At 37.8% G+C, this 25,919-nt stretch overlaps 1 protein-coding gene across 5 annotated transcripts in view; it reads right to left on the reverse strand.

Annotated features, from left to right (window-relative positions):
* Positions 1–192: 192 nt before the first annotated feature.
* Positions 193–25,919, reverse strand: part of lpin2 (lipin 2) — a 51,817-nt gene continuing 26,090 nt past the window's right edge. For 4 of the 5 annotated variants that reach the window (XM_088643447.1, XM_088643448.1, XM_088643446.1 and 1 more), the window contains 19 exons: positions 24,682–24,882; positions 21,303–21,398; positions 17,332–17,636; positions 16,444–16,545; positions 15,046–15,172; positions 14,069–14,387; positions 13,158–13,257; positions 12,191–12,378; positions 11,764–11,857; positions 11,398–11,467; positions 11,159–11,248; positions 10,487–10,563; positions 9,118–9,262; positions 8,077–8,225; positions 7,335–7,421; positions 6,425–6,577; positions 5,392–5,506; positions 2,730–2,833; positions 193–2,147 (listed from right to left, as the gene is read on the reverse strand). In XM_088643447.1, coding sequence (XP_088499573.1) covers positions 2,003–2,147; positions 2,730–2,833; positions 5,392–5,506; positions 6,425–6,577; positions 7,335–7,421; positions 8,077–8,225; positions 9,118–9,262; positions 10,487–10,563; positions 11,159–11,248; positions 11,398–11,467; positions 11,764–11,857; positions 12,191–12,378; positions 13,158–13,257; positions 14,069–14,387; positions 15,046–15,172; positions 16,444–16,545; positions 17,332–17,636; positions 21,303–21,398; positions 24,682–24,873 — 2,658 coding nt within the window. In that variant the 5' untranslated portion in view covers positions 24,874–24,882 and the 3' untranslated portion in view covers positions 193–2,002. Of the gene's footprint in view, positions 2,148–2,729; positions 2,834–5,391; positions 5,507–6,424; positions 6,578–7,334; positions 7,422–8,076; positions 8,226–9,117; positions 9,263–10,486; positions 10,564–11,158; positions 11,249–11,397; positions 11,468–11,763; positions 11,858–12,190; positions 12,379–13,157; positions 13,258–14,068; positions 14,388–15,045; positions 15,173–16,443; positions 16,546–17,331; positions 17,637–21,302; positions 21,399–24,545; positions 24,632–24,681; positions 24,883–25,919 lie in introns of those variants that run through there. The other variant, XM_088643449.1, reaches the window with a different exon arrangement.

A 25,919-nucleotide genomic window follows, 5' to 3' on the forward strand; every position in this document is an offset into this window, starting at 1 on the left:
TATATAAATGTATTGAACCCATTCATCCTATTAAGTGGAATTTAAAATGTTCTCAGCCAATTTAGAATACTGAGTGTAGATGCTTTAAATGCACTCCTATTTTTCTATACAGTATATATGCAAGTGCATGTGTGTTAGGAATAATAGTGATTACATTAGGATACAGTACATATTTTAATGACACAAAACACATTTTGAAATTTTAATCATTTATAATTTTTTAATGTTTCATGTAAACTGTTTAGACAACATCATCCATGTACTGCAGACACTGCAAATAAATTCTGTACATTTAAATTAAGTGTATGTGGTACAATATAATCAAATTGTAATGTATTTAAGGGTATATCAAAGTTCTGAATGCAAACAAATATTCATATAACCAACCAAATTATTTACTTCAGGACTGAAACATTGATCAAACAAATGCATTGAAGATTAGGAAAAAAAAATTAAATTCTATGACTTTATGAACTACCACAGTAGTCCCATCAGTTTTTTAATATCTATCTATAGTTTAAATACCATTTTTATTCTTATGACGTGTGTTTTCTTCACACAAATATATTACTTTCATAGAAAGAACGACATCACTTGTTAATATGAAATGCTGAGACAGATTTTCTTTACTTTTGAATTTCATAAAATACTGAATGAAAGATGCTACACTGCAAGTGATAGGAAATGTTACAAATACAATACACACTGGCAGCAATGCTGTGTATCTAACCTTGATTTTAAAAGTGCATGGAATCTTGGAACATGTCAGTCACGGATAAGATTGTGCTTCATACTGTATATTAAGCATATTGTCTCAAACAGAAATACGTCAAAATTCTTGTCTTGCTTACATGTGGATATTTAAACTACTGTGTAAAGGTAAAGATACCGGCAGTGATAGATAAAAAAACTTAGGTTTACCAAATTTAAGTTTCCTAAATGAACAAGAAAATATGCAGTAATTGCAAAACTTTAAACAACTGTTATACATCAATGTCATTGCTAACATTAATCATTTACCGATTTTCTCTTTTCCCTCTCTCCGCCAGCTTTAAAATACTTTGAATGGTTCCAGAATGTGTATATCCTATTTAAGTCTTGACAGCGGCCAGTTACAATAACGGCAATTTTATGTGCAAAAAACTGAGTCAAGTGAAAAGTAAAGTAAGGCTGCTGCATTCCCCTACATAAAAAGAAAAATGTTGAAATGCACTGCATACAATAGTTCAGCAAGACAAATAACATCCCTTCAAATTAATTTCTGAATAATAATAACAAATAATTGTAAATGAGATATTTGCTGTCAATTAAAATAACAAAGCAGGAGCTGCCACTGTGCTATGATATAATTACCATAGATGTCTTTAGAATACCTATCAAGGATTTTAATCTTGCACTGTGGAAAACAATATGCAACCTATTGAAGGGAAATAGCAAGAACAGAGGAAAGTTGCTCTATTGTGCATTAAAGAATAAACTTAATATTATTTATTAAGATGAACAAAGCAAATCCTATTTTTTTATCTGCTACATTCAAATTACTGTATTATTATACAACATTTCATGAGAAAAAGTTTTAAAACATTTGATGTTTTTGTCAGAACACAAACCAAAGTGAAAATATTACAACAGGTTTCAATCCAGTGCAAAATCGTCCCCTAACAATGAAATCTCATGATTTTTTTACAAAAAATAAACTTCATGTCACAATCCACACTCTCGTCTATTAAAAACGAGTGACATAAGAGTGTCCTTTATAAACTCCTAACTTTATTAGCTTCAGTGCTAATTAATGATTTGCAAGACGACCGAGTAAAAAAATGTTTATTCCTTTTGGAAGAATCATCATGGCTGTCTAGGCTATTGAAGAAACGGGGTTCAATCCTTATGGACAGAGAAACACTGACCGAGTTGGTCTGTTCGTCCTGTGTAGTGCCTCCACCGCCCGGGTGGAACTTCCACACGCTGCGGGCACAAGCGTCGGTGAGACTCATTGAGTGAGTCACGCCAGGTCCTCCTCGTTGATCTCCGCAATGGGCTGTCTCCAGAAACAGAAAGAGCTGAACTCCGGCGAGCTGAACGCTGAGCTCTGCTCTTTGTTTAGCAATGGGAAAACATGCTCTACCAGCTCGCTTAGCCTGCTGTACCTGGGGAAGCCAAAGTGCGAGAAGTGAGCGTGCGAATCACAACGAAGACGCTCTTGAGCTAGGAGCTGGAATCTGTTCGTGTCATGATAGCCAAACCCCACCACCATCACTGAAGGTTTGTAAGTCTCTGAAAAAAATACCCATCTTAATCCTGGCACTGATTTCATCAATGATTTAAGTACTGTATTCTTACTTAAAACTTAAATTCGTAAACAAATTTAAAATGTTTTATTACACATGTACTGTACCTGTTGGTGGAAAGATAGGGAAACAGACATGGATAGTCTAATCCAAACATAAAAAGTCAAACACAAATTCCAAAGAAAGCTTCTCTGCTTTTGGATCAAAGAAGCAATTACTCTACTTTATATTAAAAAGCTAACTTCATTAATAAATCCTAAATGACTTTATAAGGCCTCCCATTCAAAAACTAGGAACTAAAATAATGTTACCAAATTAATTTTCACATTCAATCCTTACTCAGTATTTGACATCTTATACTTCCACTTTGCTATTCTACACACCTCAAACCTGACTGGATACAATTCTGGAAAGAATGTAATTCAATGGGTCTGCACTTACGAGGACTTGTTTCCTTTGGTTTGCTCTTGTATTAGTTCCCCTTTTGGATTGACTGTAAATATTCTACAGACTGGGACACCAACCTGCTTGTAGGCAAACACATCCTGGAAACAATAAGGCAATTGAGGTTAGCGTGGGGCTCTGCTAGAGAGAGAATAAATACAAAATTAATGGCTATGCTTTAAGCTGCACACAATGGAAATGAACTGTGACTGTCAAGCTTATAAACTCAACCTGGAATACAAACACCAGTTTCCTGTTTGGTGACCAACAACCCCCTCCATTTCTGCCTCTTTAGAATGCCCAGCTTGAAATTCCCCACACCAATGCATGAGTGGGAGCAGGCAGACAGATTGCTGAACCTCTTCCTTTGATCCAGCTGAAGAACCAGATCCTTCTTTTTCCCATCCATCTAATTTATTCTGTAGATGCTGCCCACCCAGTGAACCAAAGCAGACACAGCACTTGAAACAGCCCTTGTTTAGGTCATTAGTGGTTTACTGATGGAGTCTGACTTTCGGTCACTAAATATCCATCTGCTTCCGGATTTAAGTGCAGCTTTTGGTTCGGTCAGTGGCGGCATGGAGTGCGTGGAAAATTATCACTGGTACTTCCCTTCATTAGTTCAGCTCCTGTCTGGCTACTAAAAGCTAATTAGTCTTGTTTCTTTTTCTTTTTTACAAATGCTAATAATTTTGTTATACCCATCTGATACTGAATAGCTAATTGCATCTTTTACGCATCTCGGTCACAGCTACAAACTCAATGAATGCACTCAGGGGAGAAACAGGAAATGTATATAGACTCTCCCACCTTTGAGCAACATCACAAGCAACACAGCCCTGTACCAAAAGCCTTCAAGCTCCTAGGAGGCCACAGAGGCAGAGCCTAGAGAGCCCTGGCTCTAAGTTTGTCAACTCTCAGGCAATAGTGCACTGCCACTTTATGACTCCTGGTCACACTCAACTAGTGACATAACCCAGGCTTGACCCGAGATCATACAGCTGCACTCAGCTGAACAGCTTTATCGCTTGAGCCACACAAGTGGCTGTTCTAAATCTGAGGTCATCCTGCTCACCCAGAATGTTCAACAGGGCTCCGTGCTGGGACCTGTACTATCTGCATGTCTGTTCTTCTTGATAATTCAACAGCTATGCTGATTACACTCATATCTCAGTTATACTTTCAGACTACATTATGCAGTTTCTAGACTTTACAGATACAGTTTATATCTGTACAGATGCAACAATTTTCTTAACCTCAGCTATGATAAGACTGAGGTCATGCCACACTCTCCCAACATCAACTTCACAACAGCTGCATTTTTGCCGTTGATGGTGATGAAATCAAATTCTTGACTACATGTAGATTTTGTGTTGCTTTTCAAACTGTGTGGTCATTTGAAGCATGTTAGGAATGTCACTTTCTTCCTCCAGTATAACATTACTGAATTAAGACTCTTTCTCAGCCTAGCTGATGCTGAAATATTTATACATACCTTTATCACTTCAAACTATGTTAGACTACTGTAATGCCCTACTGAGATATCTTCTACAGTACTAAATAGTATGTTCAGAATTCTGCTATCTAGACGTTCTCTTCATGAGTACATAACTCCCATCCTTTATAATTGTAATATAATTTACGTTTCCCTGTGAACCTTAGAGAGGACTGTTAGTTCTCCTACTCCCTGTATAAAACAAGCAATGATCCATTTTCTTTTTCCAACATAAATTACAGCCCAAAAGAATGAGTCTTGAATAAAGTACATTATGAGGAGACTCACTTCATACTGTACATTCAACATCCTCACAGGCACTGACAAAAATCAACCTATTGATCGTCTTCAGAATCAACAGGGAAACACGAAGCAGAGGTCAGAAGTGGTTATTAACTATGGGGAAATGCATTTAAAATTGAGAGTAGGAGGCACATTTTTACAGAAAGGGTTAAGGGAGTCAGCAACAAGCTAACAATCCAATGTCAAAGCAAGGAATATGGCCATATGGCCTCCTCTCCTTTGTAACTTTGTTTACATTGATATTGAACAGTATGCAGGCCTGGAGACAGCAAGACCCAGGGACCAGTGCTCTTGGAAATACCTCAATTCTTTGATTTTGTAGGTCTGAGCACAAAAAATTGTCCATCATTGCAGCACAAGTAGAAAGAAAACACAAACATAATCGGAGGACAAGTAAAAAAACAGCACAATTTTACAGGCATTCTTTCCCACATTTGTTTCACATAGTATAATCCATTGTGCATGTTCTGCATGACTGTCTGCAATTTAAAATCTCTTTCATGCCATCTGAACTATCTGGTCCCAAAAGAAACTGCTGATGGGAGAGAGAATGGCCAAGAGCAATCCATTACCTATGTTCACACTTTAAAGCATTATGCCTCATCAAACGTCGTGTCTTATATATTATATATAACCTTTCCCCGTGAAGTTCTTTTTCAGAAGCCATATACAGCATACTGAAACTTAACTCTGAAAGGAAGATTATTAATGTACAACAGAGAAGAGAAGACGACAATATGATATCAAATACACAAAAAGTAAGAAAGCAGAAAACAGAATAAAAGATTAGCAGAAATGTTCTTTTAACACTCAGCAAGGTATGTAATAATAGTACCAGAAAAAGAAAAATTGCTAACTTACATTTGGTCTGTTTCCAAAGGCAGCATAGAAAGGATGTTGGTTTGGATGGAATAAATTCTTGATATCAGTAAGGCATTCAATCTTAAACTTTTCTGGCTTTTTTTCAATCACTTCCCTGGACAAAAAAACAAAGTAAAGTGACCAAGTTATAGAGGAACCGCAACTCTATTTTTAGATTTAAGAATTAGAATGAATCGGCACTGAAGAGTGTATTTTGAACCACAGCGAAAGTAAGATGTACACAGTAATATGTTAAACCTCCAATGTACAGTTGTGAGAAAAAAGTTTGTGTTATTTCTAAAATGTGATCTGATATTTATCCAAGTCATAATAAAAAATACAGTCTTATTTAACAAACATCACATACAACATTTTACATTGCCATATCTTTACTGAACACATGGTTTAAACAATCAAGGTCATTAATGGAAAAAGTATGTGAACTCTTATATTTAGTAACTAGTGGAACCTCCTTTATTGGCTTTTTTGTGCTTTATTAAGAAATTGTATAATTTTGCAATAGTGTCAATTATTTTTTGTTACTGGAATTTAATTACCGGTCACAGAAATTGGGACTGCATTTCCCCTTTAGTACATCAACCATTAGCAGACATTGATGTGTCCATTTTCCACATTCAACAGTGTGATATAAGTTGTAATAAGGTCACAGCTGCATTTTCAAAGTAAATGACAAGTAAAACTTGGCTTATGAACATTTACTTTGAATATTTTGTTCAGCTTTTCAGTCTTTAAGAAATACAGTCATCGCATGGAAAGGGTTTTAAAATGGCCCCTAATCTCACAGTAATGAAACTGAATCGTTCAATGTATCTTCCACAATTTCTCACATTCTAACCAGTGATAGTGCTATCGGAGCCTGGACTAGGGTTCTCCTGCAGGTTAGTGTCTGAACTAAAAGATTCACAGTTGTAGTTTTATTATATATAAACAAACAGTGTTAATACTAGAACATCTTTTTAAGTCTTTATCTGTCCATGTCTAATGAAACTTTCAGGTATCATGCAAAGGTTACCTGTGAAATGCAGAGAAGAGACTGCTGGGAGACAACATCAGAGGGCCTTGAGGGAGAATTGTGCCTCGGTCATTGACCCAGTGCAGGTATCCCCTGGTCATGTCTGCCATCCCAATTGCTCGAGCCGAACAGTACAAAAACTTGTAGCCGTTCCTACAGGAGTGAAACAAAAAAGAAAATATAAACACAGTACTGACCTTACCTTTCTTTACTTTATGCTGTTAATACAAGTAGTGCTATATTTTATTTGAAATACTTCGATTAATTACCAGGCTAAAATGTGGAAAACAATTTCTAGAGGCTGCAGTAAAGTGTCCAAATGTGCTGCAGCCATAAGAAAAAGTCAACTGTGGAATAATGGGACTGACAAGTAAAATGTCCACATGGGAGTAAACAGGAGTGAACCACTAGGAGTAAATTTCCATCTACTTACTCCGACATCTGGCACCAAAACCTGGTCTCAATTCTGCCGTCACAGTGCTGAACACAAGATGGTAACACTTACTGAGACTTGCAAAAGCGGTCACTCCCCTTCAAGAACTGGCCCCATTGATTAAATTGATTATAAGTGATGTGTGCACATTATTTCAAATTAGATCATTTTTATCCAAATGTGAATGCTCTAGCTCAGACATTACACTTTTAATGGGTAAAAGAAATTAAATGTCAGCAAAAACTCCAAAGAAAAATCAAAGGTGCATCATTTGTAATTCAATAAAAATGGAGAATCATTTGAAGGGGTGAACACTGTTGCGAGGATCTGTGTCTCTCAAGATAAAAAAATGTCAGTTATGTTTGTGTCTCCCATTTATGCATTTTGTGTTAGTGGAAAGTCAAGTAGACTGACAAATAAGAAAATATGGAAAATGAACAGCAGTTAAGAAAAGTCAGATTAGAGCCTGGTTCTTACTCGTGTACTGAGTGATACAGTTTAGCAATCCCTTGGTGTGTCCAGTCTTTACCAAGCTGGGGGAGAATTTGCCCAAGAGCATCAGACCTGGAAACACAAAAATAAAATAGATCTTTTTAAATTGTTTATTGCAGTGGGTTTTACAGGAGTTTATAACATTTTGTGACCTTTGTGGTTCCGCGCGGTGTCGTGCCCTGCCCCGCCCCGTCCCGCAGCACCTGGGGCACGAACCCGGGTCTCTGGCATAACGCAACAGGGAACCAGGCGCATGAGCTAAAGGAGACCTCCCCCAGCCCAGGCAGCTGAGGTCTCTGCTACGTGCAGTGAGGGCGCTGATGTCACCATATCCGAAACTAGCTCTGCTACAATTTTACATCCTTAAATGCAACCATAGTGTAAATAATAATCCAAAATCTTATGTCTGGCTTTATGCAGATTACTTTGTTAAAGATGCTTATCTTAATAAGTATAAAATGATATTAGAGATGTTACACAAAATGCACAATAACTATTTAAAAAATATTCCTGCATCATGACAATCCCAGGTGATTATTAAAGAGGATAAACCACTTACTTGACCTAATGTTGACATGTACAGTATAGTAAATCCAGGATAATACAATAGATGTTAAAATTCAGACTGCTACTAATATTAAGGGGGCTATATAGTTTAATCTCATAAACATGTAGCAGGTGAAGTCTTTTGAAAACAATTGGAACAATATTGTTCATTCTTACTCACTTCGTGATTGTCCCATCAATGTCAGAAATGATGACTTTGTCATCCCAGTTCCAGAGATAAATAGTTCCTTCACAGCGGCATGTACCTTGATATTGTGTTGTTATGCTAAACATAACATCATTCGGGCCTTCCTTCAGCTTCAGACTTGCCTACATTTACAAATTAACAGAAAGGTGTGTATTTGAATACATATATTCATATTGAAACACAAACAAAAGCTATTGATTCCAAGAATCTTGTTGCATTTTAAATGTCTCTCAGTATAGATTCAGCTCACCCTGTCTGCGGCTGTTTAAAACAAACTGAGCACTGTACTTTATCTGTAGTCTGATATTTTAAACTGGTTAACCACATGAAGTGATTCTGTCTGATAACTTGAAAAGATTAAATGCAACTTCTGTCACTCCTCTCTAGGGCAAAATACTTCAAACAGAATGTATCTGAGTAACTCCAGAAACAAATGTGCAGGTAGGTGTTCAGTTTGAAAATCAGAAAATAAAAAGAGCAGGAAAAAGGTAATATGAATTTAACATCCATATGAGCTCCATATCCACACAAATCATACTGTGCTGTTAAGCCACTATATTTTCTACAACACAGATTTTCACACTATATTTTCTGCAACACAGAGCACAGAACAGGCAGTTACCACCTCGTCCTTCTTCAGTTACCAAAGGAATTAAAGAACAATCTACCTCTTCCCACCCAGCACATGCTGGTACATGTGTCTGTATCATCATAAAGGAAACAAGGTCAATGACACATCTGTGGCAGTGTTCTCTGAAAACTGGCACAGGTCACTAACCACAGCAGCACACTGTCACCAGTACTGAAAATATTTCAGTCTCGGCTTGCTTAACGTTACAAAAAAACAGAAAATATTAAATAAGGAGTCTCTAAGATGACTTAACACAAACGTTAACACGTTTAAATAAATGTTAAAACTTTTTCATACACTTAAGAATGGAGTGTGATTTCTAAATGAAACACAATCAAACCAGGTAATCATTGGCAATCAAGAAAAGACAACAAGGCTCTTACAATCTGATCAGAGGACAGTCTTAGTGACTTCTTGTAAGATGTTGTACTGCACTGGTTGAGACTTTCAGACTGCCCAATATCCTGCAGGTTAGCTTTGTTGATCTCCTTTGACTCCTCATCGCTCGATGAGTCCTCCCTCTTTGACCTGACAGGAAGTGAAATACAAAGAAGTCAATTTTAGTCAACAGCTTTAACATACAGTATATACCCTAGTAAAATGTCAGGGTGCAGTGCTACTTTGATTGAAGCTGTTCTTGTAGAAATATTGATCTATGTATTAGCAACAAGTCTTTATGCAGAATACAAAAGTAAGAAATCAGGTATATGTGCAATCCTTTACCTCAAAGTTGGAATTTCTGTTCCTAATACACAAGTTAACAGTGTCCAGAAAAGTTTTTGCTGCTAGTGATCAGAACAGTGTAGTTTTGCTACTTCTCAGTAGGTGGCAGTGTTTAATCAAGTTTACAGTAGTGGTCGGCGATCCATAAACCAGGAAAATTTATTTTTATGTAGCTGTCATTTTACATTCAGTATCATTTTATATTCAGTATTATTTCAAATTCACAGTCACAATTTGTACATACAGAATGAGGTACAGTACAGTAGGTCTATACACTCACTTTATTACTTTACAATTCTCCTATTTAATTTTCTGTAAAAGGTTATGGTGTACAGTATTTGGGCAAAAAAGTTGGTGTAATATTTTTAAGAATTTCAACTGAAATGAAAAAAAATGCTTAAAAGTTAAAACCATTTACTAGATTCAAGAATTAATATTGAATTAAATATATAAAATTGTATATACTGTAGTACCTATATTTGCAGTTATTTATAACCAATGGTTTCCAAAACATAAAAAAGACAAGATAAGTTTGGGGAAAAAAACATTAAAGGTGGGCTACAGTCTGTATACTGAAGGTATAGTTTGTTAATTGATTCCCAAAACAAATGGCCTGATGCACTGCAGAGATCCATCCATTCATTTTCTAACAAAATGATCCAATTCAGGGTTGTGAGAGAGCTGGAGCCTATCCTGGCAAAGAGGCACAAAGCAGGATACACCCTGGACATGATGCCAGTCCATCACATGACACACAGACACAAACATGCACACCCTCATAAAAAGGCTACTTTTCCCAGAAGGCAGTTTACCAAACCAGTATGTCTTTGGACTGAGGTGAACTCACATCCATGCAGAAGAAACCCACACAAACAAGGGAGAACATTCAACCACCACAGAGATAGCACCCCAGGTCTGGAATTGAAACAAAGACCCCAGGGCAGTCACGCTATCCACATTATGGAGATATGTTGTCTAATTCAGCCCCGTGAGTCGCAAGACTGTATAAGTTTCTGACAGGAAGCTTACCTGAGGGTGGGGTCCTGCTGGGTGAGAGAGGGAGAACTTCCACTCTGAGACTCCTGGGACTCCAGCTTGGCCTCAAGCTGTTTAGGAAACAGGGAACGGAGCAGAAAGATAAGACGCATTGTGCTGTGATCCTAGTGGGGGTTGACTCTCTTATCTGCTTTGAAAGTACTTTCATTGGCAGACATGTAGTATGTATAAAATACAAAGATATTCTATGGGCTATTAAAATTCATTCAAATTCGAAAAAGTCTTAAAAAATACACAAAAGAATTTCACAGTGAATCATCATTTTTCTACCACATATTTATTCATACAGTGCATGTTATGGGTGGAACCAATCAAACCATTTGCACGCAAGAACATTGGAAACTCCATGCCGTTTTGAAATTCCAAACCAAAACCTTTCAGAGCAAAGTAAACACAGGTCTTATGAAAAAGCAATGTTCTTTGTGCTCTGTGTGTGTAAATTTAGTTGTTGAATTTAGAGCAAAACAAAAATGTAGGGACTAACAATATTTTCACTGGAAGTAAACATGTGAAATGAAAATGTTAGGTTCAGTTAAATAAACAATGTAATAATTCCCTCTCACTATGCATGTAAAGAAACCATTAAGTTTCTGACAAAATTTTAGTCTAGTGTGTCGCCTAAGAGAACTGTGCTGAAAACCATACCTTGACACTGCTGTCAGCCCTTTTTCGCCAAAACCACCACCTTCCTGACTTTTTTGGCATCTTCTCTTTGACCCAGGCTTCCTCTGTGGTCTAAAATTCACAGAGAATGAAGAAATGTAACCCTTCTGATATTGGAAAATTTACTTTCCAATATCAGTGGACATACTGTATGGAACCCCAGTGAGAGATTAGTTGAAAAACTATAGATAAAGCATGCTAGACAAGCAGCTGATGTTTACCTTAGGTAAGCTCTTCTGGAAAACTTGCAGACTAAGTATCATAGGGGCAGCCAAAGTCCAGTTGTAATACCTATAAATTTTTTTAAAACAAGTTTGAATAACAAACAGTTAAATACAAATACTTTCCTTCAGCAATACATTTTGAAAAAACAGATGCTCATAGCTTTGAGTATTTTATTATTTCTATCTCACTGCTGATGTAAATGTTCACCTGTACAGAGGTTACAAAATGTTTTAAAAAATAGTACATACAGACAAGCTGTTTCATACAGCCCTGAAATAATACACTAAAGCTGATTTGCCTTAAAACAGTAGCATTAGTACAGAAATAAATTATTTTTCACTATTTGAGCTAGAAATACTTACCTATTAGCAATTCTTATAACCAGATTGGGGTTGTCTATAATTCCAGGGTTTTCAGCAAATTCATGATATGTAATAATGTGTTCCAGGAATTTTTCTATAAAAAATACAGAATGGAAAATTATAATCAGGGTTCCCCAGACATTATTTTCTTAAGAAAAGCTTTAAATTTTAAATGGTTTCTATAAACCAAGAAACACAACACTGAGATTAGCTGTGTAAACAGTGCGGTTTGTTCTCCTTCCTATTGTAAAGCTTGGAGTACATGTTCTCTTGCTTCTTATTTAAATTTCATAAACTGTCTCCTGGAATAAAAAATGAAGCCCTAAAAGCTCTTTCTGAAAACTGCAGTACTGAACAATATTTTTTTTAAATATCCCACCTATCTAACTGCTGCACTTCAGAACTTCAGGTGAGTTCTGGTTCTCACCTTTCGAGATCTCCGAGTTTTCACTCAGCCCTCCGCAGAGGGACAGGGTGACGTCAGGGAGGTCGATGGCAGAGTCAGAGAGGCACTCGGTGCCGCTGTCCGCAGCCATGCTCCCAACAGACTGAGGGGACTGAGAGCCAGAGCGAATGTCAGACTCCAGCCAGTGCTTGGGACCGGGGTCAGACTCACTGCAACACGTTGTGGGGGGGGGGGGAATACCAACAAAAAAACTGAGATTATATCTACTGTCTCTTTAAGATACTCAACACACATCGAGAAGGCAGTTGCTGTGCCAGGTTTAAGAGAAGTTAACTTTATAAGCCATATACAATTTTTTACATTAGGAATTTGTCTTTTCACAATCCCCAGCTTGCTCTCCATGAGACACACAGACGTGAGATAGAAGTTTGGGGTCAGAGCGCAGGGTCAGCCATTTATACAGCTCCACTGGAGCAGCTGGGGTTAAGGGCCCAACATAGTAAGATTCCTTTGCCGGCTGCGGGATTTGAACCAGCAACCTTCCAGCCACAGGCGCAGATCCTTAGCCACAGTGCCACCTCTCTTCCCCTTTTATTTTATAAGAGGTTTGGAGTTCTTTTTTGTCAAAAACCATTAACATTACAGGAGGGGTCTTTGCTGCCTGATAAAACGAATTCCATCCTCACAGAAATCACAGAAAGCCAGGGCAGTCTGTTCTCTGCTTTACAGCATGTAAACGATTCCAATAAGCTGTTGCTCATATTTAATATTATTTCACAACTAAGACATTGTCAATGTACAGTTACCAGATGAAAGAGCAGCAAAACTAGTGTTCTATTTTTCTAAGGAAACTTTGCTTCTGCTTTTGTTTCAATCAGCCATAATATTCTGTTGTATTGGATCCTTGAACCTATGATGACCTTTTTCTCATACATTGGAGATACCGTACATAGCATTTTCAGACTCCAAAGACTCGAAAGGCAACTACCTTTTCGGAAAGTAGCGTGCCGCAACATCAGGCTCCAACACATTCAGGTCATCTAGGTAGATATCATCAGGCCCCTGGTGTTGACTCCTCTTCCGAACACCTATTAGCAAGATTGGAGTGAAAGCGACTCAAATGTCAAAGTATGTCAAAGGGTTGTACAAATACATTTAGTCCTAAAGAGCTATAAAGTGTACACACACAGCTTGAGATGTACAATTTCACAGGCTTCAAAATCCATGAAAAGTTGGGAAGATGTTTTAAAGATGGCAATATAAAGAGCAAAAATGCTCTCTAGACAGAAAGAAGAGGTCTAGGGTTTATATTGAGTCCTGCATTGGGAAGCCGGGGTGTGAAAAAGTGGTCTCTAGAAGCTTATGCATACTCAAACAGTTATTTCCACAACTACATGTACTGCATATTCTTGGGTATTAAACCAACTTGAAATTAATTTGGTATCAGCATTCTCTATATTTCAGGAAATATTTCAGCAAGAAAAACAAGAGAGTATAACTTTGAAAAATACTGTAGAATTCTTGTCCCCCCTCCGTCTCTATTTGAATATAATAAAAGCAGGCTTAACAGAATTAATTCAAGATATAGTCCTTTCCCCAGGTACTGAGAATAAAACCACTTCCTTCCCTTTTCATACCTTTTGCTACAACATTCTGTGTTTCTTCAGGCTGTGCCTGATGTACTCAGTACTGTGCACTTTCAAAGATACTGTATCAGATAACGCACAGTAAAAAAACACTCAAGACTTCAAACAGAATAATTAAGTGCTACACAAGGTACCATTCCTTCCTGTAGAACTGAAATTTCTACACCTGCAGTATTAGATAAATCTGACTTTATATGCAAAATTTCAATCCTTAGCTGTTCTTTATCCAAGAAGCTCACACGGCCTCATTCACCTTTCGTTTTAGAAGGGGAGTCAGTTTTCGAGAAGGTCTTCATTTCAGTGATGCCATCTGCCAGGTCTCCAGCCTGATCTTCTCTCACAGGCAGGTCTGGACAGGGCTCTTGCACTGAGTCAGTACTGCTGGGCGTCAATGGAGTGACAGGGTTTCTGGGTTCCGGCTTTACTATAGAGCAAACAGAATCCACCACAGCTCCCTGGGCTTCTCCCTCTGCGTTCAAAGCATCAGAGCTTAGGATAACACGGAAATGTGTGTTTTCTGATGGGGTGATGGTCACCGTCTTTGGGAGATCAGACTTGTCCTTCTTGCTGACCTGCAACAGTATCATTATTAGAGGACCTACAGTACATTCTGGGTTTGTTATACAACACTTTATCAGGAATATACAGTACTCATTTCAACATATTCAAGTTTTTTAAGAATATAAACTTTTTTTTTGAAAAAAAAAACAAAGCAAAACAATATTACATTCCTTATCATTTGCTACAGAAACTGTTCATGTTTCTCAGTGACAGAGTCTGTAGTGCTGCTGTGCTGTACTAATGTCCAGGGTAACTGTCCTTTCCTACAATTTATTACACTAATTTCAGGACAGTTACTGCACCTCTCAACCCTTCTTGTGCATAGTACTGTGAATATCTTATAAAAACAGGGGATGTAGATTCAGTATATATAAGAAACTCTAAATAAAGAAAAGCCATCACTTTGATGTAAGTGATTTATGTCTTATGTGACAATGCAGCACGGTTCAGTTTCTTAAACTCTGGACCTCTTATCAGAATATTCTGATTGCTTCCACCAACACAGATGTGTAAACTAAAATTGTTGGAAGGGGTTAACAATGAACAACAGCGTCTCATCCTGAGATGTTCCCATGTTCTCAGTTTACTGAAGGCTACAAAACCCACATTTCAAGAGCTTGAGAGATGAACACAAGTGTTAAGGTTATTGCCATATGATACGTTACTTACCCTTGTAGATTCAGGAAACTCTCCCCATGTCCACTGCATGTGAGACTCAGCTCTTAACAGGCTCTCTGAGGGCTTAACCACCAGTTCAGAGTCACTCTTTGGAGAGGAGACCTGGGACATGGTTCGACTGAAATTTGAAACAAAAAAAGATGTGAAAATAGGCAGTGGCAGCATTATATCACTTACACACTGAAGTGCAAAAAGCTGTACGTAGCTCTCTGAACTACTATATGAATAAAATGAAGGCAATAGAATTAAGGAACTGAAACTATTTCACACAGCACGTATTGTTAACAAACCCATGAAAAATATACAAAGAAAAAGGGAAACTCACATGAAAGAAAAAGAGGAGCAAAAAGAGAGGCTAATTAACAATATCCTACAGATAACAAAAAGCAACTGACCACTCCATCACAGTTTATCCACTGTAAAATGCACTTTACCCATACCTCCCTCCATTAGAACAATTACTGCAAGTGAGAGCAGCTAAGCACAGATTGACAGCACTACAAACAAGTACTAGAATATCCCAGTCTCTCCCCATCCTTGTACAACTGATGTTTTTGGCTGCAGTCCCACTTGCCAGAAAAAGACATTGCGCCTGAAGATATTAGACACTTGGAAATCAACATTGAGAAAGAGCGGTCAACAGCCCAGAATAGTCATGCCATATTAGTTGCACTCACTTAATAGACCTCTGACACAGGACAGTCCATGAGCATGGGAAGTAGGCAATTGATACAAATGCAATCTAAGTAACGTTAACAAACAAAACTATACTAACTATAACTAGCGGAGAGAAATAGTAGAGCACTCTGTTATGCGTCTCATTGCCAGATTGATGATATAAAAACCACATGAACTTTTATGGTTTTGAACCATGATATAAAACACACACTGACAAGCCCAAATTAAATGCTGCTTCAGTCAGGCATATCAGTTTTGAGGATTAGCTGGGCTTTACTAGATGGTCTTAAATGGCCACCTCTTATTGGTAGCTTTTCTTGTATTCATAAACAAATATTTCTTGGTGGCAGAATACAACACAGGGTTAATGAATACAATTCCAATTAATACAACGGGTCCCAATCCTACTGGGAGAGGGAGGAGGGAACTCAATTGAACTGGCAGCCCAGTATGTGATCTCCTGTCACAGCCTGAGGAACAGTGAGTCTGTCTCCCAATAATGCTCCATCTGTCTACAGTATATGTAAATATTTTATGATAGGTCTTTGTTGTAAATGTCTGTAATACAGTATGTCTGTAGATTTTATTTTACTTTTATTTTTTGTTTTGTTTCATGTGAATTTCATTATTTTTATTTGCTTTGGCAACACTGATTGTACCCATTGGTCATGCTGATAAAGCACCTTGAATTGAATTGAATCCAACACATACCTGTCAGAAAGAGACCAATCTCCATCAGACAAAGGATAGTTATCAATGTGGAGGATCAAAGGCTGATTGTACTCCACTTCCTTTGCAGGGGTGAAGGAAGATCTATGGGATGAAGCAAACAATTCTGTCAATTTAAACAATCATAGAGCTTAAAACCCCTTTCCCTTTGACAAAAAGTATTGCAACTGTGATGACCTTGGAAACCCACTGAAGCTAAGCAGGCGTGAGCCTGGCCAGTCCCTATCAAAATAAATTCACAGCTGGTAAAAGCTAAACACGCTTCACTGTCACAAATTTCATTGCTAGCTATACTGAACTAGGCTATAAAAGTGTTTGCCCATTTGGGACCCAGACTGGCATGACTGATTAATTGCTTTGTCTACGGTTTTACTGCTTTACTAATTCACCAAAACCACATTCGGACTGAGCTCTGGGGGTGCCTTATTGGAAATAGCTATCCATTGAACTAAGATGACATACTTTTATCTGTGTTGCAGATGTGTTGTATGATTTCAAATGTACCATTCTGTGATCTAGTGATCTAGTTACTCCAGCTATACTATTCTTCAATAAAATTAAGTAATTAAAAGTATAACAAATGCTGTTGGTACCGCTACTCTCTCAGTATAATTACTGGATAGCATTCTATATGCAAAGAAACAATTAAACATACTTTATGAAAATAAAAAAACAGTCCTTTCAAACAATCGCCCTTTACTTTTCAAAAGTACTTTAGTATTGGCTGGTATGTCTTATTAACATACATCTTTCCATTTTCCAACTCCTTTACCCAGTTCAGGGTTGTAGGGGAGCCAGAGCCAATCCTGGCAAGCAATGGGTACACAAGGATACACCCTTGATTAGCATCTCAGCAAATGTTTGGATTACCTTGAACTGTGAGACAGCTGTTCTTCATCAGAACTGCGATCCATTTCAAAAACCTCCTCACTTCCAGGAGCCGGACTCTGCTCCTCTTTCCTGACATCGGTTTTGTGCTTTTTCCTCCTGCGTTTCTTCTTTTTCACGGAGCCTGTGTTGAGCATTGGGCTGTCTGGGTCCATGCTCTTCATGGTGTTCTCTGAGGACTGCAGCCGGTCCTCCTTTCCGGAACTCGCCAGGTGGTTCTCCAGGTTCCAGAACACCTGCTCCTCGGTGGGGATCGGCGAGGTTGCTAGGTGAGCCGGAACCACCTCCTGGGAAACGGGTAAATGAAGACCTCGATGAGGAAGTACGTGACACTTCAGCACTGCAAGGTTGCGTGAATTCAGGAGACGGCTATAATTAATCAGATTTTGAAATGACAGTTGCAGGGAAATCTATAAGCTTAAGGTTTTCCTCACTGTTTTACAGTACCTTTTACACTTCTTGATATCTTTCAGATTTTTTTATATTTCAGACACTATCTCCTATTATTCTTTCTAAATAACATCTGGCATGTAAAGTAATAGAACTATATGTTCTATTTTTAAGCTCACACTTTCGCGGATCATCATTCATTTAAAAAATCATTTAATGTGGTGTCTACCCTCGCATTTCATAATGTCAGGTCATGTCATTTACCAAACCGCCTTAAACCATACAGTGTTGCAGGAAGCCGGAGCCTACCTGGCAAGCAACGAGCACAAGGTAGGGTACACCCTGTACGGGACGCCAGTCCATCACAGGGCAAGTGTAAGCCAATCATACACTGGGGTGCATTGACATGCACTCTTGTAATGTGTGTACAAGAGATGGGGAGTTCACAGTTTGCAGAAAGTGTTTCCTGCCTAGTGCTCAGGTTGCTGGCCACAGCCGGGGGTGGACCCAGTGGTTACAACTCATGTTGCAATAAATGACAAAGGAAAAAGTAGGCTGAATTTTCCGAGAGTGTAAGCTTGCCAACTAAGAGCCAGAATGACTCTGATGATAGCCTTTGGAATTCTTCTAACACATGCAAGCCTAGGAAGAGGAGAGGAAGTATGTCAATTTAAAAAGTTGGCTAAAAGATTCGGGAATTGCTGAAACAAATGGAAACAGTATAGCAGGACAGGGTGAACATAAACCAGAAGTGAGCACATAAAGTAGTTGAGGAATTGCTGAACTATAGAAATGGGGAGCAGAGAGTTCACAATTGGCCAGTTCTGGTGGGATCAGAAAAGTCCATGGCAACACAAATAAGAAATAAGAAAAAAAAAACTTAGTACAAGATGCACTTTTTTATAAGGAATTTAAAGCAACAACTGCAGGATACATTATTAACAGAAAACTATGACTTATAAGAGTAACAAATGTGGCTTGGAGAAGGCAACAGGAACAAATATACCTTTTTTTCAGAAAACAGGCATGACATAAGAGGTGGTGTTATGTGACTATACAGTATATCAGAAATAACCTATAAGCTAGAGACCCGAGAGAGCGTACATGGAGTTAAGAATCTACAGTACATGGGCTGAAATGTAAAATAAAAATTCTACTGCCTTAGCAGTAGGTATATTGCTACAGATCACCAAATGCAGACATGGGCACATATAGTATTTTATGGTGAGTTCACGAAATTATGCGGCCAAGGTAGTGCTGACATTTCCCTATAGTGTTACTTCTCAACAAATACTGTACATTGATGCAGAATAAGACAAAATTCGCTGTTGCTGAAATGGTAAATGATTGCTTTGACAAGCTGGGTTAAGAAGCATCAACCAGGAAAGACACTCTTATTGACCTAATCTTTTAAAAAATCACAATATAATTTAAAAAACTGACATGACACAGCCACTGGAAAATTCTATTTAAGACTTTAGTGCAATAATATGGTAACTTTTATGTATTTTTTTAAACTCTAAAATGCAATTCACAAATTAGGGTTAATAATTTTTGAAAAGCAGACTATGAAGGAATGAGATTTTGCTCACAGGTGATGAAATCGAAACAGATGAATAGATGGTTATACCTCAAAAACTTAATGATAAAGTGTTTATATTAATTCATCCCTAAGACAATGCATAAAAATGCATTTTGTCCAGTACTACAACTAGACTTACACTTAAACTTTTTACAACAGGAAAAAGTGGAAGTAAATAGTTACTCAGATTCACATCAATGGGGTGGCTGTTGAGATGGTTAGAAACTTCAAGTTCCTGGGTACCTTCATCGCTTATGATTTAACGAGGTCTCAGCATGTAACTGGAGCTACAAAGAAGGCACAACAGCGCCTTTACTTCCTCAGACAGTTGAAAAACTTTGGTCGATCTTCAACTGTCCTTACCACATTTTACAGGTGTGCTATTGAAAATGTGCTCACGTGTGGTATTACAGTGTGGTTTGGCAGCAGCTCATTGTCTGACCAGAAGGCATTACAGGAGGTGATCAGGTCAGCTCAGTTGATCATTGGAGTACAGCTCCCCTCTATTTCAGACATTTTCACAACTTGCTGTCTCAGGAAGGATGGAAGTATTTCTAAGGATACCAGTCATCCTGGTTTCTAATTTTTCTCCCCCCTTCTCTCTGGTAAGCATTAGAGGAGCATAAAGGCACATATGTCCAGATTCAGAAACAGTTTCTTCCTACAAACTGTCAGATTACCAAACTCTACCCTTACCACTGGCTCACACTGATGTGTTTTTTTCTAAGATGTATGTTATTTAACTTTTTGTTGCGTTTGTTTTTGGTGTTTCCTTAATCTCTTTGTATTGGAGCATACATGCAAATAAGCATTTCATTGCACTTGTTCATATGACAAACTGAACTGAACATTTGTAAGCAGTTGTGTACTCCAGATATCCACTTTGGACCTATTTCTTTTCTAGTTAAATTTTGAGAAGATACAAAAACAGGGGGAATTACAAACAAACATCTGCTGAGGAATAAAAAAAGACTTAAAGCCAAGTAATGGGTAACAAATTGAATTTGCTGTAAGATTTATATGCGCAAAATGATCCACCTTGGCAGTAGGAACACACACTGTACATATATAGGAGCTACAGGAAAATGCAAAGAAAGGGAATGAGTATGTAGATTCCTGTATGTCCACATGAAGACAATGAGGAAGCAGTGAATTCTGTGAGAAAGAATGATTGGGTTTATAAAAAATGTGTAGAATTTAAAGGGAAGTTGTGCTTTACACTGCAATATTAAGGCTTACAATTAAGATATTATAACAATGAACTTTACAATGCACTAGAAATACCTTACTCACTCAGAATATTGTGTTGAGGTTTGGCAAAATGATCCACCTTGGCAGTAGGAACACACACCGTAAATATACAGTAACATGATTGAGTAGGAGCTACAGGAAGATGCAAAGAAAGGGAAAGAGTATGTAGATTCCTGTATGTCCACATCAAGACAATGAGGAAGCAGTGAATTCTGTGAGAAAGAACGATTGGGTTTATAAAAAAGGTGTAGAATTTAAAGGGAAGTTGTGCTTTACACTGCAATATTAAGGCAATGCACTAGAAATACCTCACTCACTCAGAATATTGTGTTGAGGTTTGGCTCACCACAAAAGGATAACAGCTTCAGAGGGAGTTAAAAAAAGCAACAACACTGATTCATGGTCAGGGGACAGTCATATCCAAACAGGTTAAGAGACCACTCTCATCAGGAACCATTATGAAATGGCTGAACAATATTTTCATTTCACCTCTGTCCTCTTGTTTGCATGCTTTCGACATTCTAAGGGGAACTATTAGAACTTTAAAACAGAAGACTACTTCTAAAAAAAGTTATCTCCATGTGTCTTATAACAAACAGTCCTCATAAAGATGACAAAAGATTCTCGGATTTAAAATGAGAGTTTGTTATGTTTTTCGTAAAGTAAATATACAAACATTTAGACTATGATTTAGAGCATTCAAAAGTTAAATAGTCTTAAGGAACTTTACATTTTCTTCGCCGGTTTCTTGTACAAAGAAAGCCTCTCCATTGTCTCCCAGCTTCATGTGCAGGTCCACAGGCTCACCATTAATCTCAATGTCAATCTGAGAATCAGAAAGAGAAGATAACACATTTCTTATATTCATGTGCAGTGGAATCAGCTTTAAAGAAAGAAACCTTTAGCATTACAGTGAAACAATCGCATTTGAACACTGGCAGTCGTACTTGTATATTTTGGCTCTTTTTGTAATTTCTCTGTTAATATTCTTAGTATATTGCACAATACAAAACCATGCAGGAGAATTTGTAGTGCAGTCATATTTTCTCTTCAGAATTTGTCACTCATGAACACATACCACATACCACAGGAGTTGATGAAGTATGGCTTATGATTCAGTCATGATAAAACCATTTCCTTGTGGTTGTGAAGTTCATGGCAAAAAAATAACAAAATGTGACATCTTTACTTTGTATTCCAGTAAGAGGAAAAAGGATGTCTTTTTATATTTAATTTCAAGATAAAAATACAGAAGGCATCACAAGGCCTGTTTGGCATAAGACAGGTAATCTAACAGAATTCTTTACCTTCCTCAGCTGATTTCATACAAGTACTATATTAAAAGCTTATGAATATCCAAGACACGAAAAGAGAGATCTGTTCTGAAAGTGGTAAGGACATTCTTCTACAAACTCAAGCTACACTCTGAAAACAAATTTGGGAAGTATTTTGTATCCAGAAGACACTACGCTCAACAGTCTGGGCATCAAATTGAGAAGGGATATTTCAATATATCATTTTTTAAGAAAAGGGGCCTAAGAAAGTTGGCAGCTACAAATCTTTAATATAGCTAACCTAACGTGTAATATAACCTAGTTATAAACTGTGACTGGAACTTTTTATGTGCCCCAGTTAGTGAGTGGGATGCCTCTGTCTTTGCCCTGTTCTCTTTAAGAAAAGTGAAGATGAAGTCAGGAGGAGAGGTTTGGCACAGCTGGCAAGATCTGTAAGGGATAAACTCTCCTGTTCCTTATCTTTTACATTAACAAACTTTCTGGGATTTCATTACACAGCATTGGATTTTGATGCTGTAATAGTAAATGTCTTCATTTAAATTAAAAAGAGATGTAAAGTAGTCATAAGTACCCAGTAAATCATAAGGTCTTTTCACTTCTTTGGAATGGAAGGCTTTCTGAAAACAAAAACCCTGAATATTTCATTCATGTCTTTAAATTTGGGGCAGTGGAAACATATCCATTATAACATTAACGCCACCAAAAAAAACAACATCCATCCAACATCACTCCAACTGCATATGCCTTCATACTCAGTTCAAACTTTCATTTTGATGCAAATGTGTTTCAATCCCACATGCAAATTGACTGGGAAAAATGTATTCAGCCACAACAAAGAAAAATAAAATGTAACTTCTATCTGATGATACACATTCCTAGGCCTCTGCAGAACACTTCCTTTATTTCTTGGGCTTTGTTTCCCTAAGAGCCTTCACAGAGTTCTTTCCCAGTTGCTAAGCAGTTTATGACCACAGTTTGGCCATGTGAATGTTAATAGCTTCAGGACACTGTGGAAATCATTCACAGCTTCCTGCTTAAAGAGATTTCTTGCATTAATGGCTTTTCTCAACAAGTATTTTTTTTTTTTTTTTTAAGATTGATTAAGACTAAATAGTGGAGAATATTATGGGTTTTAGAGTTTACTCATCGTGGACTGTAAGAAAACGGAAAAACAATGCCTTCTGATGTTTTCTTCTTTATTAGGCTTAAATCAAAACGCGTCACCCTTTAATGTCTAAAGCTAAATTTGTTTCAATAAAGAAAATTAAATGTTGCTCAATGACACTTATTTTGTTTATTCTCTGTTTTCATTTTGGATTTGAAATTTAAAACTGCAATGCAAAAAAGCCTATGACTTTAGAGGTTAAGAGGTATCAGCCAGCACAGGTGAAGGCAGGAATGCAGATAACAGTACTATTTGAAGATACCTGTTTTTCCCTTATCTACCCAAGGCATTTGCTCACATTACTGGTGTTGTTTTTTTAAAGAGTGTTTCAGCATTTCTAAGCATACAGTATATACTATACAGTATAACAATTTCAATATTTGACTAGAGAGTCAGTGTAAGGAAAAGCCTCTATCTTTTTTCCTTTTCATTGTTCATTCCTGACAAAGTTTAACATTGAAAACTTTTTTTCAAATGTATTTATGGAGCATAGGTGAGTCCTGAAAAACCAAGGTCAGGGTGTCTTCTGTTGTTGCAGGTGATTTCAAGACTGCAAGCAATCTGACACACAAACCTGCATGAATACAGGAGGACATCTAGACTTACACAACAGATTTATAAGTTTCAAAACTTTTCAAGATGAGCAGAACAAATAAAAATGACAGGACTTTTACTCAGATGTGAGTGGCAATATGTAGTGATGTACAGCAATGCTCTTTCAAGAACCTTGCTACTTGCTTTTAGAAAGCTGTAAACTTTAAAAAAATGTGGTAATTAGAAAAACTTGCACAAGCTCACATGAAAGCAGCCTTCTGAAGAATTATTCTCTTTCAATTGACAGGAACTCCAAAGTGATGCAGTCCTACGTCAGTTATTGTATACTGTAATTTTATTTGCATTCAGCTCAACATGCTGAAGCAAGACCTTTTCTCTCCACTTTTAAGACAAATACTGGAATCTGCTGCCATAGCAACTCAGCTGGTTGGATTCAAGGTTTGACTAACAATGTAGATTCTGGGATGAAATCAAAAAGCCTTGCTTCCCTTGTTCATTGAAGAATTTGCAAGGATCCACATTTATATACGTAACTTAAACACCTACTTACTCAGAAACAAAAACAGCCCTTTAGTTTTAATATACAGTACAGTATGAGCTCAAATATCAACGATTAGCCAGTATATAAAAAACCTCCTCAATTTACTGCATATGGTGACAAATTTCCCACACATCATAAAGTACAAAAGGTAACAGACAAGAAAAGAATTTAATAGGCAGCAAATGCCACAAGCAGTGTACCAGACAAAGAATAGTACAGTAAATGCCAGCAGTGGAGAGGCTTTGAAATCTTCCCAGCTCTTAAAAGCCACGCCAAATCCTGACCTTCTTAATGCATCAAGTTCAAGAAGGGCCTCCAACAAATCTATGAGTGCTTAAAAGAAAAGAGGCAAAAGATGGACCCCTGGAAAACCCAAGAAAATATTGCATCCAATTAGCAAATACAAAATCTTGTTACTTTGCACAACTGCTTCCTGGGTGAAAAGGTTCTATGGTCTATCTCAGCAATTTGGCAAGAGGATCCCTCCTTCTCCACGATGTGGCCTAGTGAATAAGAATACAAAGTTAAATCATGGTCCCTTTGGTCTACCCACCACTTTCTCTTTAGAGCGCAGCACACCCAGCTTGCCAAAGCGCACATGGAATGGAGAGCACTGGTAGGTGCCGTCTTGCTGCCTCACCACGATCACATCGATGCAGCCGGACAGCGTGGCTTGGTTGATCCCTTTGTACAGCTCCTTAACCGTCACCAGCACCTGGCCAGCCAGCTGACCCACGTAGTTCATGGTTTCAATCTGCAAGGACAAAGCATTTTAACAATCTGAGCCAAAGGAAGAGTAGAACTATGCAAACTTCGGTGATGTTGTATACGGTCATTTGTGAACGAAGACCCCAGAACTGTAGGAAAGACCCTGCCAGGCGACCTATATGTGCCATTTGTTATGTGTGTCTGTTTCGGTAAGGAGTTTCTGTTATAATCCCTACCCGGGCTGTAAGGGCCCATTGTCTGAGGACCTCCCAGGAATAGAGTCCTATGCTCCTGTATGCGGCCATGGCTGGCCTGCTTGTTTTTGACTAAGCATTGCCACAGAGTTTGCGATTTCAAACCTTACGTGTTAGCCTTTGGTTGTCCTGGTAACCCACCAGTTAAGGGTTTGGATAGCAATGCACACACAAACAAATCACAAAGTTTACTAGTATAGCAAAAAGAAAATGTTTTTGTTTCATTACCAATCCTCAAAATACATATCAAAAAGGTTCCAGATATTAGAGTAAAGGACAAGTATTGAGCCCTCAATAACCCATAATCCATCTAGAACATTTTAATGCCTTGAACTTTCAAATGCCAGAAATAAAGGTTACTTCACATTTTCATGGAAAACAAAATTTAACTCATTATAAAGGAACAAAACTGATCTTTTTCAGGCCCCTGATTCAACTTAAGGGGAACTAAATGCAGAAAGCAATGACATTTTAATAACAACAATGACAAAACAGAACATCTTTTCTTGCTTGAGTAGCTGTATTATGTTCCCACAATTTATAGAAGCCAAGTATAACAAAATGTCACATGATGTTTTCGTCTTTGGAGGCCCTTTGCAACTTTTTGGCAGCCAGCCTCTGGTGTCTTACGTCTGCCAGAAGAGAGATAAGACTGCAGCTGTCGTCAGGATTGTAAGTGCACCATGGCAGTGACACACTATGCATGCTTGTCCTTAAAGCAGCAATTGTTTTAGAGATGATTGTCACTGATTGCAGTGTCTCATCGTCTCGCCTTTTTCTGCGCTGAAGGTTGGCAAAAACGCCCCGTTTTCACTTGAAGCTTCCTGCT

The sequence above is a fragment of the Lepisosteus platostomus genome, chromosome 8 (assembly GCF_059453375.1).
Source record: "Lepisosteus platostomus isolate fLepPlt1 chromosome 8, fLepPlt1.hap1, whole genome shotgun sequence".
NCBI lineage: Eukaryota > Metazoa > Chordata > Actinopteri > Semionotiformes > Lepisosteidae > Lepisosteus > Lepisosteus platostomus.